The sequence below is a fragment of the Sander lucioperca genome, chromosome 7, assembly GCF_008315115.2.
Source record: "Sander lucioperca isolate FBNREF2018 chromosome 7, SLUC_FBN_1.2, whole genome shotgun sequence".
Taxonomy (NCBI): Eukaryota; Metazoa; Chordata; class Actinopteri; order Perciformes; family Percidae; genus Sander; species Sander lucioperca.
The window spans coordinates 16,278,873-16,296,645 of record NC_050179.1 but is presented as its reverse complement, the minus strand read 5'-3'; the positions used below and the strand labels follow the sequence as shown (position 1 = coordinate 16,296,645).

Here is a 17,773-nt window from a genome sequence, read left to right as displayed (position 1 = left end):
GTAACTAACTACTGTTACGTCTCAGCCTAACGTTACAGTGATAATAGTTTAATCTGGTCAACAAGACCGTCTACATGTAACGGGGGAGTTAAAGGTTTCTGACGTGAGAAAGTCAGTCTAAAGTTGGTTTATGGCTTTGCCACAGCTCCAGACTCTGCCGGACATGGTGGTTAGTTACTCCCTGTGCCTGGGGCCACCTTTTTTTTCATAGACTAACTTTACACTTGATCTGGTTTGATGTTACCTTGAGGTGGTGCTGATTGGTGAATTTTTTTTTGGTATGTTACCGAATAAATTATCCAAGTAACGTTAGCTAGAATTGACACAGACTGCGTAAACTAAGCTACTGCAGAGTTTATTGTCTTTTTCTTTTAAAGCTATGATCATTTGATCAGCTGTAGTATTGCCCTCCAGTCGACCTCTTTGAACAGTTGTGCCTCCTTTTCTTAAATGCTTTCCAAAACTACTGAATTGCCTGAAAACCACATACTAGATGCTCTCTCTCTCAAGGTAAAGACTCTGCCTCAGCCCACACTATACCCATCAGTTCAATAATGTTGGGCTTCTGTTGCTCCTACCTCTGCATTGTGGGAGACTATGAAGTTATGCGGTGTCAAACTTAAGTGTGGTATTTGAGTTGAGATTTTGTGATTTAACTCTGGGGGTTTCCTTCAAAATTTTAATTATTGTTCAGATTTTAAGGAAGCCCCCAGGGCTCTTCTTTTCACCTTTACCACAGAAAAGGGCATTTATTTAGGGAGAATGCTTAAAAAAAAAAAAAAAACACAGTTAAAGTTAACCTGACAAACGGCAACAAGCAACTGTTTTAGTTGTTTTGCTGATTATGGAGTGATGCGTAAGTGATGGGTAATCTTGTACACAGCAAAACAACAATTGTGTGTAAACCTTCAGCTGTGTGGATTTACATAACCTAACCCACTGTACCATGTGTGTACTGTTCAGTGTTTCATTGCTTTCTGCATAAATGTCTATAACTACTAAGTTGTGAAGGCCGTGACTAATGTGAAAAGAATGTGTGCTGCTGTCCAACATAAATGAATTGCAGCTATGATCTCTTGCATATATATATATATATATATATACATACATACATACATACATACATACATACATACATGCATACATGCATGCATGCAGGCAGGCAGGTACAAGTCTTGAAGATTTTATCACATGGAAGCTCTTTATTTCCAAAACTTGCACAGATGCCTTGTTGGCTTCTTATTTTTAGGTCCTGCCAGTCTAAAGAGAGAAAAAAGCCTCCCTCAGCTTTGCATCCACATCTCGTTTTCTATATAGGCCTCTTTGTTTGTTAGTATAAAATTAGTGATGATGTATTTGGCTGCTCACTCAGGTTTGAAATAGCTCCAGGTTATTCCAGAGCAGCGCCCTGCCGGCGGCTGGTGAATGTCCTGACTGTGTGTCTACACACAGTGAAACAGCGGCCCACAGCATGTTTACTGCACCACTTCATTTCATGCTGCCTTAAACTTGGAGACAATAGCCCTGTAACAAGATTAAGTCACAGTTGACTTAATAATAGAACTATTTTTAAGAATTTTGTGTATGGCACATCGAATATGGTTAGTGCCCGCCTAGATGATGTCTAAAGAAAAGCTTGCCCTTGTTACCAAGGTTTTCAGAGTTGAATAGAGCATTCATGGTTGGAGGTAAAACACAATGAGGTACGCAAACCAGAATTCATCTTTTCTCAAGGAAACATTGTGTGAAGGTAAAGACTGAGTCAAGGCCTGCATGACTCAAGACATGGAAAGTGTCATTATGTGGTGAGACTTGGATCTATCATGTCCACAGAAATAGAGGCGTATCTTTTTTTTATTTTTTTATTTAAATGATACCTAGATAGAAAAAACAAAAACAAGAAAGCAAACGACTGTGTGATTAATGCCTGTATTGTAAATTCCTCTCTCCCCGGGCCTTTTAACCACCAGTGCAACTCTCAATACAAGCTTAAAGCCTGTTGCATGGCAGCTGTAAACACTTTCTCCCTACTGAAGTGGCCCTGAGGCTTCTATTTTGTTTTCTATTTCCTGTGTGTGCAAGAGTACAGTTGACTGGCCATTCGGGCCTGAGGAATTACAAGAATCTATTTTTTTTTTCTTTTTTTTTCCTCTGTGGAGTTTCCAGCGAGAATCGGTTATGATGGCCGTCCCTGCCTGAAGGGATCAGAGCTGAAGGATTTGAAAAGCCATTATAGTGGTCCACTCTCCCCCTTGTATTCATTATTCTCGGCATGTCTCCATGAATTATATGGCTGTTTTCACCAAAGGGCAATATTGTGTTTTGAATGCATTTTTTTCTTCTTTTGGTTTTGAGGCTCTTGGGTCTGAAAAGATTATGCAGACAGGTGTTGTTGCAAATGCCATGTGTACTGTAGCGTAGCATTGCAGGTCTTTGTCTTCTCATGCCTCTTAGTCAAAATACCCCACTACCATGAACAATAGCCTTCTCTGTGTTATGGTTGATGTAAGTGGTGGTTATAGAAGGGCAGACAGTGAGACTTTGTTTTTGAGAGTGATGCGTGCTTGTTGGGATTTTTGAGATGTCTCCTTTTGTTAACAAGCTTACCGAATACACACTTAAGAGGCCAATACAGATACAGATATATCCTCCATGATGCTCTATTAATTCAACAAAAATGTAAACCACTGGCGCTTAAACGATAAGTGGATTAAGAGAAAATTAATATGCTTATAACCGTCTTAGTGATCGATTAATCAGGTTTTAAGCAAAACTGCCAACTGGCGCCAGCTGCTCTAATGTGAGGATTTGCTGCTGTTCTTTGTCACATGTCAGTTAACTCAATGTTTTTGGTGTTTTAGACTCTTACTTGGACAGAACAAGCAATGTGAAGATGTCCTTTTGGGTTCGTGGAATCAAAATGGGCTTTTCTTCTTTTTTTTACTATTTTGTGACAAACAATTAATGGATTAACCAAGAAAATAATAATTAGTTGCGCCCCAGAAATACTCTAAACCACAGCCTTTGTTTAGTAAAGACAATGCAGGTAAAGTCACCCTGTCTGCTTGCTAAACAACCCTCTTGTGTTTACATATCCTGTCCCAGGACTTGAGGACAGAGTGCCCTCCTCTGTAATTAGGCCTTCTTTGTGCTGAGATCTTTCTGGACTCTTATGTCCACTGAATCCAGGATGATGCCATGGAAGTGCTCAACACAGTCTTTACTCTTGTTTAGCAGTGATTGACACATGGACAGCAGGTTGCCAAGCAGCATGTCTGGTCTTGGCCTGATGCGTTTGAAGTCTGTTTGCTGAAAGCCATGTGTTAACCTTACCCATATTTGCCTTTCTGCTGTGAAAGAAGCGCTGACTCAGGTTTTTGAAGGGGGGATGCCCTGCAGGCCTTCATTCCGGTTTGAGTCATCATGATCCAAACTCTGTCTGTGTTACCCGCTGTTAAAGACTGAATTCTGCTGTGCATTTGTTGTTAAAGTGTAGTGAGTTGGTTATGCTTCTTCTCATTATTTTTTTTCCCAATGGATCCACCACAGCATGGATACACTTTCTGAGATGTCACAGTAATGAAGGTCTTCCCTGAGTACATATTTCCCCCTTTGAGTATTAAAACATTTTAAAATGCTAGCAGGACATTGTAAACTCTTGTCTTGCCTTGTTTAATGTCATGTAAGTTACTGTAGGCATAGGCAACCTGAGAGGAGCATTCAGAATGTAACTGTTGGAAACCACTAAGCAGTTTACTATGGAGCTGACTGATGGCATGCTGGTTCCTCTCATCTCCTCATAGTCCACTGTGTTGTTGTGACAATTCTTATGTTTTAGTGCATGCTTATTTTTTTTTTTTTTTACATAATGGAAAATGTGCCCACAGGAATGCTGAAATAACAGTGTTAGGTCTGTGGGTGGCTTCCATAAAGTTTGTTAATGGTGCTACGTCCCAGTGTCGGGCACTCCCAGGATGTGAGGCAGCTGATTAAAGGTGCGTGTCTGTGTGTCTGCCTGTGTGTGTGTCTGTGTGTATGAGTGCCTGTGTGTGCATGTTTAAGCATGCGTGAATATACAGCAGAGCCTTTTGATTAAACATCCAAAGATAAAGGGTCTGTTGTGCTGCATGGGCAGATGTCCAAGACTGGGACACTAAAATGTATCTCCGCTCCAAACAGAGTGTCCAGTGTCTTATTGGCAGGACATTCATTGTGCCAATATTTCCGTTAAATGGCCTGATTGATGTTCTGAAATACATTATTTATTAGTTGCTCTGACAAAATTAACATAATAAGATCTCTGCAGCATAGAGCTCTAGAAGGTAGGACAGCAGAGCTAAGCACACATAATTTTCTTTCAGTTGTATTTGTTTCAGTCTCATTTTTTTAGCTGCCACAGACCTCTGGTTATCATGTAACTGTTTAGATGGGGTACTTTTTTTTTTTTTTTTTACATAGCGCTTGGCTTATCTGTGCTTGTAAAGTCAAATACATCTCACAAACATGCTATTTTAGCAGGCACTGTCCTTTTTTTAGGCATTGAGGGTTGTAAAGGATGTACCGCAGTTATAGCCTAATTCCTGGGTGGGAACCTTTTTGTAATCACATGCTTAACGCCAACATTACTGCACTTTTCTTTGCCTAGGAAGCTGACCACCACTGTAACTGGTTTTCTGGGTTTGACCCTTTTCTTACACTGTTGGTATCCACCTCTCGAGCACACAGAGCAGCTGCTACAATGATTGTTATTCCATAGACTAAACTGTGATTATCAGCCACGCTGTTGGGTTAATAGTCACAATAATTATGGATGTTTTTTTATTTTTTAAATTCCTTTCTGTTTTAATGTGCTTTTCTTGTTTTTGTTTGATGTGTTATTGCTTGGTTTTTTACATGTCACTGGTCCCTCAAGGTTCATCAGTGACTGAAGATGATGGCTGATGCCAGCGACATGTTGGCAGCTGCCCTGGAGCAGATGGATGGCATTATAGCAGGTAAAGTTATCCTACAGCATTAAGCAACATAATATTTGATATATTATTTTATTTTTTTTTTACAGTTGTGTCAAAGCATTAAGCAACAAAGTCTCTGATAAAAACTCTTACTCTGGTAAAACCCTTCCAGGTTGAGTCAACATTGATACGAGTTTATCTTATTATGGTTTGTTGCAGAGCTGACCTTTTTAAATGGACATCACGTGACGTCTGGAGCTCCGTGTTTGTTAGAAAGGCTTTAGGATTTATTCTGTGCTAATTTAGAAAGCCATTTGTATTGTGTACCAATGGAACCTTTGACATAACTGACATACTGTAGTTTTGCACAAGGACTTCAGGAACACTGGATGTGGCCCCGGAGTATCAGATGTCAAACCAATGGCATTAATGGTCATCTGCAATGGCAGAGTGCCCTTTAGTAAATACAATATTATTAGTAATGCATTCAAATAATGGTTAAAGTCTTGTCCCTTGTATGCCGCAGTGAATTGTTGCAATGTATGCTTTAATCATGGTACATTAGTGTGTCTTTTTTTGAATTCAAGCTCCTCCTAATGTTTGCCTCTCTCATCTGTTGTGCTTCTTTTCCTCAGGCTCCAAGGTTCTGGACTACTCCAATGGGCTGTATGACTGCCAGTCACCCACCTCTCCTTTCATGGGCAGCCTGCGGGCGCTTCACCTTTTGGAAGACCTGAGGAGCGTCCTGGAGTTGATGGACACAGAGGAAAGGGAGAGTCTACGCTGCCAGATCCCTGACTCCACAGCTGACAGTCTGGTCGAGTGGCTCCACGGTCACCTGGTAAGATGTACATGTAGGAAAGCAAACATTGAACAGATTAGGTAATCATCATCAGTCAAGAGCAGTTTATTTTTATTTTTTTTATGTTAATCTTTTAGCGTAATAACTGGAACTGAAGATCATAAAATACAGTTACATTTACCTTTTTTTTTTCTCTCTTCAGAATACTGTAGCCTCGGGTCAGATCAATTTCACTGGTAATGTCACATTACTGGTTTATCTGGACGTAAAAAGAAGTAAAATGTTGAACTGAAGGAAGCAACACTTCCACTGTCTGAATCAGTTTAAGTTGCGTCACCATGGAGGAGGTTTTGTCTATTCAACAGAATGTGCTGCAAACAAGCTTTAGCACATCTGGTTTGCTTCTGATATCTATGAATGCAGGCAAGCGTGGGCAAACAGTCCTGTGTGAAAGTAGACGACTTGTTTGCTAAGCGAAAACATGACTCCTCTGCTGAGTTCTCTGGGAATGCAAGATGAAATGCTGGTGCTGTCAATGTCACAGCCAGTGTCCTGCAGGAAACGCTCTGACTTCTTGGGAACCAGAGTGGTGTTTGGGAGAGCGATGGGCTGCAGGCCAGATAAATGCCAGAGTTTTTGTGTAATGCTGTAAGTCACTCTGTGCACAACAATCTGAATGTGAGCCTTCTCTTCAGCCATGTAAGGTGTTGTTTGTGCTGGGTAAAGCAGTGCAGCCAGTCACACTTTGATGTAAAGCATTTCAATCGGAGCTCATTATTAGGACCCGCAAGCAGCAATTATATTAACCTACCTGTGTACCACTCACCTATGTCTGCACTTTTAAAAAGATCAGTTCTCTCATGGTTCTTTGTCTAATCCATATTTTCCCTTTGTCCCTGCAGTCCAACGGGCACATCTCTCTGAGTGGGGGTGACCACTACCAGGAAAGGCTTTCCCGAATAGAAAGTGATAAGGAGTCTCTGGTTCTTCAGGTACCTAACCAGCAATTGTTAGATAATCTTACCAGTTCCACAGAGACTCAAGTTTTTTTTTTTTTTTTTTTTAAAAAGAGTGCCTCCTTGTTCCACGCAGGTGAGCGTGCTGACAGACCAGGTGGAGGCTCAGGGAGAGAAGATTCGAGACCTGGACTTGTGTTTGGACGATCACAGGGAGAAACTCAACGCCACTGAAGAGATGCTACAACAGGTGTGTGCGTGTGTGGGTTTCATATGTAATATAGCTCAGGGCAAACTGTTTGCACACAAGATCAAGAGACCACCCTGTAGTGAAAGCTATGCAAGCTTCACAAGTGTGGAAGCGACCCTGACTTTTAACGTTAAGATCTTAGTTGATGTCCCTCTGTCAGCAAACATCTACCGTGTTGAAAATGCATATTCACCTGTGTCCAGTGCACAAGTGTTGGGTGTAGCAGGGGCTTCTCTTTGTGCTTGTTGTCAGCTACTGAGATAATAGGGGTCAATTTCCATGTCTACCTTTTTAGCACAAAGCCTAGTAATCTCTATCATTATAACTCTCATTTATCGTTATAGGAGCTTCTGTGCAGATCTGCACTGGAGACCCAGAAGCATGAACTAATATCCGAAGTGTCCAACCTAAAGCTGAAGCTGAATACCATGGAGAAGGACAGACTTGACTTTGATGACAGATTTAGGGACAGTGAGGTATGTGAGCGAATTCTCAGGACAGAAATGATCTCTGTTTCTGCCTGTGTACTTTCTCTCTCACCTCAATACACACACAAAAGCTCTTTTTCGACCGCAGGAACTTTCCCCCGGGACTAGGAAGCTTTTGAGGAACTCATTCTGTTTCAACCGCAGGGACCAGGGTCTAAATTAAGTTCCGGGGACCTTTTACCCCCACAAAAATTCCTTCTCTGGGGTTAGTTATTTCTGAAAGTACAGGAACTTTCAGAGTGGGGTTTGCAGGGATGACCGTCGCTGATTGGTCAAACACACACAGCGCGGCTGCTTCAACTTGTATACCGCTTCTCTTTTTTTGATAACATTAAAAGGTAAAGTTAGGTTTTGCTGTTGCTCATTAAAAAAAAAACAGCAGTTTTGGGGTGGCAGTAGCTCAGTCTGTAGGGTCGCTGGTTCAAGTCCCCATATGGACGTGGACGTATGGTGGTGGACTGGTAGCTAGAGAGGTGCAAGTTCACCTACTGGGCACTGCCAAGGCGCTTGTTGCGTCTGTAAGCAGTCTAAACACTGAGAGATGCATAAATACACTGTGACGCACTCGAGCTTGTATTGCAATGATTTATTCCTCCACACGTAAAATACAATTAGTTACCAAATGTAAAGTTAATTTGTGAGTCAAAATAAGTGCGTTAGTGCGGCGGCAGCACTTTGTTGGACAACAGAAAGTGTTCACTCCCAGGCTCACCTCTCTGTCAAAGCCCAAAAAACCCAGGTGAACAGGTGAAGCAAACAAATATGTTATCACTTCCGCTCAAACCGCGATGAAAACACCCACCACCTACTATATAAGTGCACAGCACAATAATCAACAAACCACATAAATGAGACCATTAACAACATACAATATGCGGCTCCTACAGTGCTCTTGAGCAAGGCACCTAGCCTCCCCAACTGCTCGGCGGCAGCCCCCTCCCTTTGACCTCTCCGGTAGTGCAAGTATAGGTACTGAGCATGTTTTGTGTATTTTCAGACCTGTGTGTAATGTGTATTCTAACAACAATGTGAAAACATTGTAATTTCCCTTGCGGGATTAATAAAGTATAAATGATTATTATTAAATGTCATCGCAGTTCTCATTCTGTCATGTTGCTTTTTTAAACATCAGTGGACTAATTAGCATAATCTTTACGGGTATTATATTATTCACACCACGTTGGAAGTGCAGATAACAATGGGCTGAAGGAACCTTCTGGCTCCTTAAACATTTGTTCCTGGAATTAAAAGTCTTAAATCTTTGGGTGGAAACGCAGATACACACACACACACACACACACACACACACACACACACACACACACACACACACACACACACACACAAACCCTCATTCATGTTGCCTGACACCTGTGTGGAAGAGGGACATCTCATTTTATTGTCAGTCTCAAAGCAGCTATGTGTTGAGTAAGAAAAACAGCTCCTCAAGGAAACGTCAACATTCTGAACTATCCATGGTAAATATGCCTGCTGTGTTTGTAGAAAAACCTTACTGTGTGGAGTGGATTACCTTTTATACCTTATTTGAACTGTCCTCTGGTCAAAGGCTTTACAAACATTAAGATTTCAATCATTTGTTTACTAGAGATGGGGAGATTTCTGCTCCCAGCGGAACCCTGGAGAGTACTTGGAAAGCTTTCAAACATGTCACGTTATTGTTGTAGCAGCGCAGTCGTCTCTTCCACCCCCATTGAAACAAAAAAGCTGCTGTCCATGTTCCGCCTCCATAGCACATAAATCACTTCTTTTCTACAAGCAGCTTCCTCTTGTTGCTGCTTTTGTAGCATCTACTCTCCAAGGACTTCAGTCCCTTCAAAGATATCTTGAGTTGCTTTAAATGTCATTGTAGAACTTTAGAACTATAGAACCTTTTTTTAATCTGTGTATTGATGGAAATTACACAGGAAATACATAGAATAAAATGTATATCAGTAGAAAAATAATTTCTTTTTTTTTTTTTTTTTTTTAACCTTTTTCTTTAAACCATCATAAACATCATTCATCAAAATGCCTTGAACTAGCATTACAACACTACAAGTAAAAGACTAAGAGTAAAGTAAAATCTAAAATAAAATAAAATCTAAAGAAATATGGGGGGGACACACATCAAGGTATCATATGATATGATAATAATAACCTTTAGTAAATCATAGCATAAAAGTAGGTGTTTTATGAGCATTTGCCTGTGTACCGCACATTCTCAAAACAAAAACAAAAAAAGTGGAAATGTAAGGTAGATCATATGGGTTCGGACTTCATTGTAGAACTTTTAACTGAAATTGTACAATGTGAGAGCTGCCACAATGAAATTCAGCAAATGGTATTACCAGTATTTTTAGGAGTTTGCTTGCTTTTTCATTACCATGCTTTGATATGCACTTTCTACTCTTTCAGGATTTGATTCTTGAAATTAATGAACTGCGGTACAGATTGACAGAGCTGGAGAGTGATAAACTACAGAATGAAAAGAAACTGAAGTCCACAAAGGTGAGTTGTCACAGGGAAGTTTGCACACTCAGTGTTTATATGAAAATCTCTCCCTGACTGACATTATTCTTTCCTGACTGTCCTGAAGCTTTCTCGGTATCGGCTCCGATACTGCCTAAAACGCTAATATCGGTATCGGGAAGTACTGGAGTTAATGCACCGATCCGATACCACGTAATAAAGCCCTAAAGAAAATCTACGTTAAAGTAGTTTATTTATGTTCTTTTTCCGTTATAACTGACTGTCAAACTGCATAATAAAAGAAAGTTCTGTGGCATTCATGTTTCACAAAGAGTTTAACCTGAGCCAGACCGACAACAAAGATAGAAATCATATCACATCCATACAGGGATAGTAGTATACAGTTGTTAAAACATAATAAAATATATGACACACTGGTATCGGATCAGTACTCTGTATCGGCCGATACGCAAGTTCAGGTATCAGAATTGGTATCGGGAAGCATAAAATGGTATCGGACCATCGCTAGTAGGGAACCCCTTTTTCTGTTGAAATTGTTAAAAAAAACAGTTTGGAACTATTCAGTTCTTAACCAGTAAACAGCTCCCAGTGTGATGTATTCATTTTAGTGTTTATTGCCTGTTTTTAAGGCTCAGAATTGAGTTATTTCTGATTGTGTTGCCTTCATTTGATCGCGAGGATATTTGACACAAGGGTGTTGGATGTTCTATGCCTTATCTCGGTTGAAACTTCTCTCTGTTGGTCAGCTGTGTTCATTTTTGTTCTGTATATATCTTGGTTGGAATCTTGGGTAATCCACCTTCTTGACCACCTTTTATCTTTCACTTCCTGCATCTCTATTTTCTCTCTCTTCCTTGGTTTGTCTCTCTACTGCTAGTCGCTAATGGCCAAGCTTTCTAGCCTGAAAATCAAAATGGGCCAGATGCAGTATGAGAAACAGAGGAAGGAGCACAAACTCCAGGCTATGAAGGTTTGCTTTTCTCAGGATGACTGTTTTGCTTGCTGTATGATTATGGTTTTTGACCTCTCCCTTTGGCTCCTCTTCTGTTTTTATTTTTGAGGGTAAAAAATAATGAAATCTGGTTTGCAGCAGTTTGTTTTAACCATTTTAGGCAAAATGATGTCACTTTTTGACAAACGGTGAAATCACTTGATTTACTAAACCTTGCAGCACAGTAGAATGTAAAAAGTCAAGTGTAGTCAGAAATATTTTACACCCTATTTTAAAGTCCGCATCTACAAGGCACCAGTTTAAGCAAACGTTAACATTTTCAGACCACAGGTATGCTTTCATTTTTGGGGGGTTTCAAGAGTTTGCAGCATTCGGTTTCTCTGTGTCTTTCTTTATCCTTTGCACTTGTCTTAGTGACTGTTTTTCTTTTTTACTGATCATCTTTATTAAAACCTCCTTTACAATTTAATTGGTCTATCCCTGTGCTTGATTCCTACTGTGGTCACTTAAACGTGTATTTTCTGTACTCTATATATATATATATATATATATATATATATATATATATATATATATATATATATATATATATATATATATATATATATATATATATATATATATATATATATATATATATATATATATATATATATATATATTTCTTATCACCTCAGCCCTCCCAGTCATGAGTGCTTACCCGCCCTCCTCACACACCATACCCTTCAGAGCAGGTGTGGCCTGTACGCCATGTCAGCATCTGAACCTCTGTGCTGTGGTGTGTTTGTAGTGTGGAGTTGGGGTGGGGGAAGGGGAGGTTGCATCTGTGTGGGGGGAAATATCCTCACTGTTGTCCTCTGTTGGACAGGAGGAGCTAGCCATACTGAGGAGAGGGCTGGAGGGCACAGACGGAGAGATGAGGAGACTACAGGATGAGACGGGCTTCAGAGCCATCGCCTCGAGCAGTTCAGATCCCACAGAGAGAGGTGGGAAAGCCAGTCAAATCCCAAGCCGTACTGAAGATGAGCACACATGATGTTTTAAACTCATGTTCACCTTTATGTTTTATGATTTGAGTGGTAATATCTATGTGTAAGTAGCAAAGCACTAGGCTTAGTTCTGCAAGACGTCAGAATCTGAAACCAACCAGCTTTTGTCTCATCATTCTTTGTCCTGTTTAGTCTCTCATCCAGACGAAACTCTTAGAAAGAGGCTGAAAGAAAAACGTAAGGGGGGTTTTTATGCTTGTGTTTTATAATTGCACTTTATTACTGCACCCATCTCAACCCGTTTGCATGAACGAGCATGAGCCATCCAAACTCAGCTTGTCCATTGTAACCCATTGGAGTGCTAATACCCGACCACAGAGCACCACATCACCAATCTGTCAACGGTTGTCAACAGCTAAGGACTGTAAAACTAAACCAAACCAAGGTCACCCAAAAGCTGTGTATCTGTGTTTTTTAATGTCCAACCTGGAACAGCAACAAGGAATGTCTGCTTTGTGTTTTCAACAGGAATGAGGAATGAATTCTGTTTGTCATAACCATTCAGGCTGCTCACTCATCATCCTGCTTCATGTCCTCCAACAATAATCACCTCCTGTACCTGTCAAAATCTCTCCTCAAACTCCTCCCCACCCCACACCCCTGCTCACCCCAACAACCAGTGTGTGCCCTGCTAACCTGTAATGTTGTCATGTTCAGTGTTTTTGTGCGACAGAATCATTGTTCTAAGTGCTGTGTTCATATCTGTGCCTTCCTCCATCAGTGATCTTCCACTTACGTAGAACAATTTCATTTTCATTCAGTGCACAGACTCCCTCAACATGACTCTGCAAATACTGTATAGTTCGCTAGACTATTAGCAACATTCACTATTAGCAACATTTTTTTCTCCATCTCTGAAACACTTTGCTGATATTGACACGTGTTGTTTTGCGATTATTGTCCGTCTCTTTTAGACTTTCTCTTTCTGATAAGTGCATCTTCCTTTTTTAGGTTGCTTTGCAGTGTAGGCAGCTGTTGCCAATGCTGGAATAGCAACTTACTCAGCAGGATTTTCTGCCATTGAATCAGTCTTTTACCATTTGAATGGACGTGCTCGCGCATCTGCATTTGTAGAACAGCCATTAGGAGTACCCTCTTCGTGAAATGACCTGTGATTGGCCAAAGTCTCTCATCACAGGCTAGGTTTTCTAAAGCTTCTGTCAAACCACTTCAATTACAATATGCTTAAAGGTTATTACGCCAAAAACAGCCTGCCTACCACAGCTTTAATATTATATATCTCCCACATCTTTTAAACAAGTTTAACGGCGTTGACCAGCATGTGTCCATTTTTTGTTAGAGATCACATCGAAGTACTTCTGTTTTGCATTATTTAGTTATAATAAACCTGTGGGGGTTGACTACTCAAAGAGCACTGTAGCAGAGTTTGTGTTCTAAAAAGTGAAAATGTTCTGCAAGTGAAAACCCCTGCTCACACAAGGATATGATGTATCAAATTGAAGGACTATGAAAGAAACAAAGAATGTGGCTGTGAAGTAACTGGAATCATGTGCAGTAATGTTGCGGCCTGTATGGTCTGAATGAGTTAAATCCTCCACTGGCACCATGTGCGTTCAGGCTCATTGTTCCCCTCTTTGTACCCTTTTTAAACTCGACACTGTCAACACTACAGTTCTTTGTCTGTAATCATTTTCTTTCCTCACTAGATGTGGAAGTGCAGCGAATGAAAAAGGCAGTTGAATCATTGATGGCAGCCAATGAAGAGAAGGTACATTTGACAAGTTGTGATTCACTTTGTGTCAAATCAAGTGATTCAACTCTACCCTCAAATTTGCCCCACTGTGGTTTTTAACTCGTCTTTTCCTTTTTCAGGATCGTAAGATTGAGGAACTAAAGCAGTCGCTGCTGCGGTATAAGAAAGTTCAAAACATGGTGATGTCAGTGCAGGGGAAGAAAGGTGAGATAACTCCTTTGTCAGTAAATAAATGATAATGTAATGTCGGACATAAAGAAGTACTAAAGCAAGTCAGCCTCGAGAGCAATATTGATGATTTTGCATGGTTTAGTCCTTCAGCCATGTATTATGTATACTTTAAATTTCCTGCAAAGCATTTTTTATTTTTTATTTTTTTAGAGCAGATGATAATGGCAGTGTATCTTAGGTTTTTATTGTGATTTTTCAAATTTTCCAGGGGGCCACTGGCTTTATTGCAGTGCAATATGAAAATCACCTTGCAGAGACTTGGAACTAGAGCTAGAGATAATCCACCACCGCTGATTTGAAGCCCCTATTGGTGTGTTAAAGGGCACTCTATTACATTAGAAACTTTAGTCGGCTGCAAACCGCAACCCCTTTTTATCTATTTGCCGGCTTGTTTTCCTATGGGTGTATTTGTATTGCCCTGAGCTTGCTGTTTGCATACAGCTCTGTTCTGTAGCTTTCTGCAACACATTAGATTACATTGGAAAGCTTTATTAATCCCCAATGGGGAAACTCATTTGCCACCAAATCAACTCAAACAGAATATACACAATATAGACATTACATTCACAGCTAACAACAAATACAAATACACAGCACAACAAATAAATAGCACCATAACGAGCATTTAGACATTTGACTTTATATTTAGGCTGTCTTGTAAGATCTGTCTAGAGACAAAAGATAAAAGTCTTCTTCTCAGATAAACTTTTTTTTTCTTCTATTCACAGGGTCGATCAGTGCTAAATGAAACGGCTGACTCTTGCATTATCATATGTCAATTTACATTTGTATCTTATTCATCATCTAATCCAGAGAAAAGCAGAGAAAACGAGTACGTCGAGAGTCATAGTGATGGATCCATCGCATTCATGTCTGCGGAGTCAGAAAAGTATGAAGTTACAGATGTTGAGCAACTGAAAAGGAGGAGCCCAGATGAGGTGTGTGTCTGTGTGTAGTATAACATGATGTGGTGTTACAAATTCTAAACTATACACTACAATCTACAAATCAACTAACATTTGCTAAATTAAATTTAAACAATACAGCAAATTGGATGTATTAAAACACAATGTCACAAGCAATTTCAGTGTTTCAAAAATATAGACTAAGAGATGTAAGATGTTTAACAGTGTTTATTAGAAACCTCACATATTATTTTTGGCTGTGTCATCTTTCTAATGTAAGTACTGACGACTCTTGTGCTGTGGGTTTTTACCTTTGTTTTTTTTCCTCAAGCAACTTCAAATTTCATTAAACTCTAAAATGCTCAGTAAAACACTAATTGCTCACATGAACTCTCACACTTGATAAATCAGTGTTGACAGGCTTGTCATCCAATTAATTGAATAACATCTCCTGTCAGTTGTCTATGCATGTGTGCAGATTTAGACTACTGTGTTCTTATGGCCGCAGGAGAAAATGCAAGTTAATCTTTTAAGACAGTGCATACATTATTTTTTTTAAGTGTATTTTCTGTCGTCTTTTCTCGCTCTGATCTGTGCTTAGTTGGAGAGCCTCAATGGACTGAGTGAAGAGCCATCACCCACACCCAGCCCTTCAGATCCAGAACCAGTATCAGAGTCTGCTCCAACAGATGTAGAAAGGTAAATTGAAAAAAAGACTATATCCCCTTTCACATACATTGATTTACTGCAAGTCAGAGTTAAATGTAGAGAGTTTGACTCATGTAGGTATTTGTAAATAAGATATTTTCATTTTTAAGTTATCGGTAGCCTTTATTCTGTGCCACTTCTTTCTTTAAATGACAAGGAATTAATAAAATATCTCAAGAAAATTCTATGTCTATGTATTCTGTGTCTTTGCACGGTTTACAGATACATTTGATCTAAGGGCTTTTCGGTTTTAGTCGTGACAGTGGCTGGCTCATATGCATTTGGTTTGGGACAAGTAATGTGTACACCTGGTGTTCTGCCATGTGTTTAACATTAAAATTACTAACAATGACTTCAACATACCATTGTCCTCCGTCTCTTACATAGTTTCCTGTCACACTCCATTGCTAAAATGAATACAATGGTATCTCTTCATCAGCAGAAGGCACAGTCGTGTGCACTTAAGTGACAAGCGATCACTTACAGCAGAGGGTTGCTCATCACCTATGTATGACCGGACAATAATTAACAAATACTTTTTTTCTTCTCTCCGTATGATTGTTTAGTTCCTAAATGATGAATACTAAGTCAGATTTCAACGGAATCAGACCGAGCAAGTTTTTGAAAAATGACAGGATGTTCCAGTCAAACAAGAAAATATGTTTTGACTTAATAGAACAAACATTTTACTTTTCCTGTATTATTTTTGAATACATACTTCCTAGTTAATATTGTAACACACTGACATTAGGGTAATGCTGTGATATGGAATATTTAGTCCAGTTTGTGTAAGCAGGCCGGCATCTGTTTTGTCCATTCGCTGCAGTCATATAGAGTGTGAGGAAGTGTCTCAGTAAGTAACACACGGGAAGACTGTGTGTAACAGCAGTTCATATTCTGTATCCCACACTGTTGCTTCTCATGACCATGTGACAACAAGCTCATTATCTCCACTACACTGCCATGAGTGAAATGTGCATTGTTATGGTTTGTCATTTCAGCAGCCAAGATGCCACAAAGACTGGCAGCCAGAACCAGCTGGATAAGAGCAATAATGAAAAGGTAAAAGTTACACATTTTGAAAGGGGGACACATGTTTGATTGTAGGAACAGAACGTGTCTTTGTTACAAGTTTTACTCATTCTCAAGTCTGTAAAATGCACCATAGCATCCATTTAGTGTATGGCTTTTAGAATATCCTACATGTTGTGTGCAGTCTACATCTTTAACTCTGTTTCTTCACGGTAAAAGTTACAATATTTTGATTCTAAAAGCAAATATTCTGCCAGTAAGTGTGACACATAGGAGTAATGCTTTTTTGTTCTTTCAGAATACAAGCGAAGAGATCAGTAAGATCAGTGAAAAGCCGCCTATGAGTCCCTCTGCCACCTTGCCTGCCACCACAGAGGACGACAGCTTTGGCTCGAGAAAGGCTCGTTCATCCTTTGGAAAGGGCTTCTTCAAGATCCGTGGGGGCAAGAAGACCGCCAGTACCCCTAACCTTGGTAAGAGCAAACCGCATGATTTAAGCAGCTGGATAAGGACAAGTCCACAAGGTGGCTCTGTCTGTATGTGATGCTATTTTTAACATTAAGCTAGCTGTGCAATTGATTTGCAGTTTACTGGAGAGTGAGATTTTCTTTTGAGGTTTTTCTCCCACCATGGCCGACTTTTTATTTCACCCAGCCACACCCATGAGATATACTATATGGACCAAGACCATAATTTGCAGCCCACACAAACTGTGATCCCCATTTAATTACGGAAGTCTGTTTTTGTCCTGTTGTATGTTCTGTGTATGTGCTTTTTTTTTTTTTTTTTTTTTTACTTTTGTACTGTACACATGTATGTCTGTTTTTGTTCCACCTTCAATCCTGTCCATATTTCAATCATAATGTCTGCCCTTTGTCTTGTTCTTTTTCTGTCGGACCCTGTCGTGTGTTGTGTGTGCTTTGTAACACATGAAGACCGCAGCCGGAGTGCAAGTGCGCCTATGCTAGGTACAGTATAGACCACAGGTCATTGTAGGGTTGCAGTAGTTCTCTGGAGAAAACTACTGAATATATCCTATATTGTTGTACACCTATGCCTTTTCTAAACCCATCCATTCAGCTGACATTTTTATTTTTTATTTTTTTATTTTTTATTTTGTCAAATCACGTTTCAGAGCTTCAACAGCCACTCCCCTGTCACTCCCCCCTGTCGCACAAATGTTGTATGTCCAACATACAGAGAGTCAGTTGCGTATGTTGATTTGCCTTTGTGCCTGCATGTAT

The 17,773-nt window shown here is 39.9% G+C and overlaps 1 protein-coding gene across 7 annotated transcripts in view; it reads left to right on the top strand.

Moving 5' to 3' along the window:
• ppfibp1b (PPFIA binding protein 1b) overlaps positions 1–17,773 on the top strand; it is a 28,271-nt gene that overhangs the window by 573 nt on the left and 9,925 nt on the right. Inside the window, exons 2-17 of one of the 7 annotated variants that reach the window (XM_036003550.1) lie at positions 4,913–4,994; positions 5,588–5,793; positions 6,657–6,746; positions 6,847–6,960; positions 7,305–7,436; positions 9,864–9,956; positions 10,816–10,908; positions 11,759–11,876; positions 12,072–12,116; positions 13,607–13,668; positions 13,773–13,857; positions 14,698–14,822; positions 15,394–15,488; positions 16,499–16,559; positions 16,828–17,002; positions 17,465–17,497. In XM_036003550.1, the coding sequence (XP_035859443.1) occupies positions 4,931–4,994; positions 5,588–5,793; positions 6,657–6,746; positions 6,847–6,960; positions 7,305–7,436; positions 9,864–9,956; positions 10,816–10,908; positions 11,759–11,876; positions 12,072–12,116; positions 13,607–13,668; positions 13,773–13,857; positions 14,698–14,822; positions 15,394–15,488; positions 16,499–16,559; positions 16,828–17,002; positions 17,465–17,497 (1,591 nt within the window). In that variant the 5' untranslated portion in view covers positions 4,913–4,930. Of the gene's footprint in view, positions 1–4,912; positions 4,995–5,587; positions 5,794–6,656; positions 6,747–6,846; positions 6,961–7,304; positions 7,437–9,863; positions 9,957–10,815; positions 10,909–11,758; positions 11,877–12,071; positions 12,117–13,606; positions 13,669–13,772; positions 13,858–14,697; positions 14,823–15,390; positions 15,489–16,498; positions 16,560–16,827; positions 17,003–17,464; positions 17,498–17,773 lie in introns of all 7 variants that reach the window. The other 6 variants (XM_031317168.2, XM_031317196.2, XM_031317188.2 and 3 more) reach the window with 6 other exon arrangements.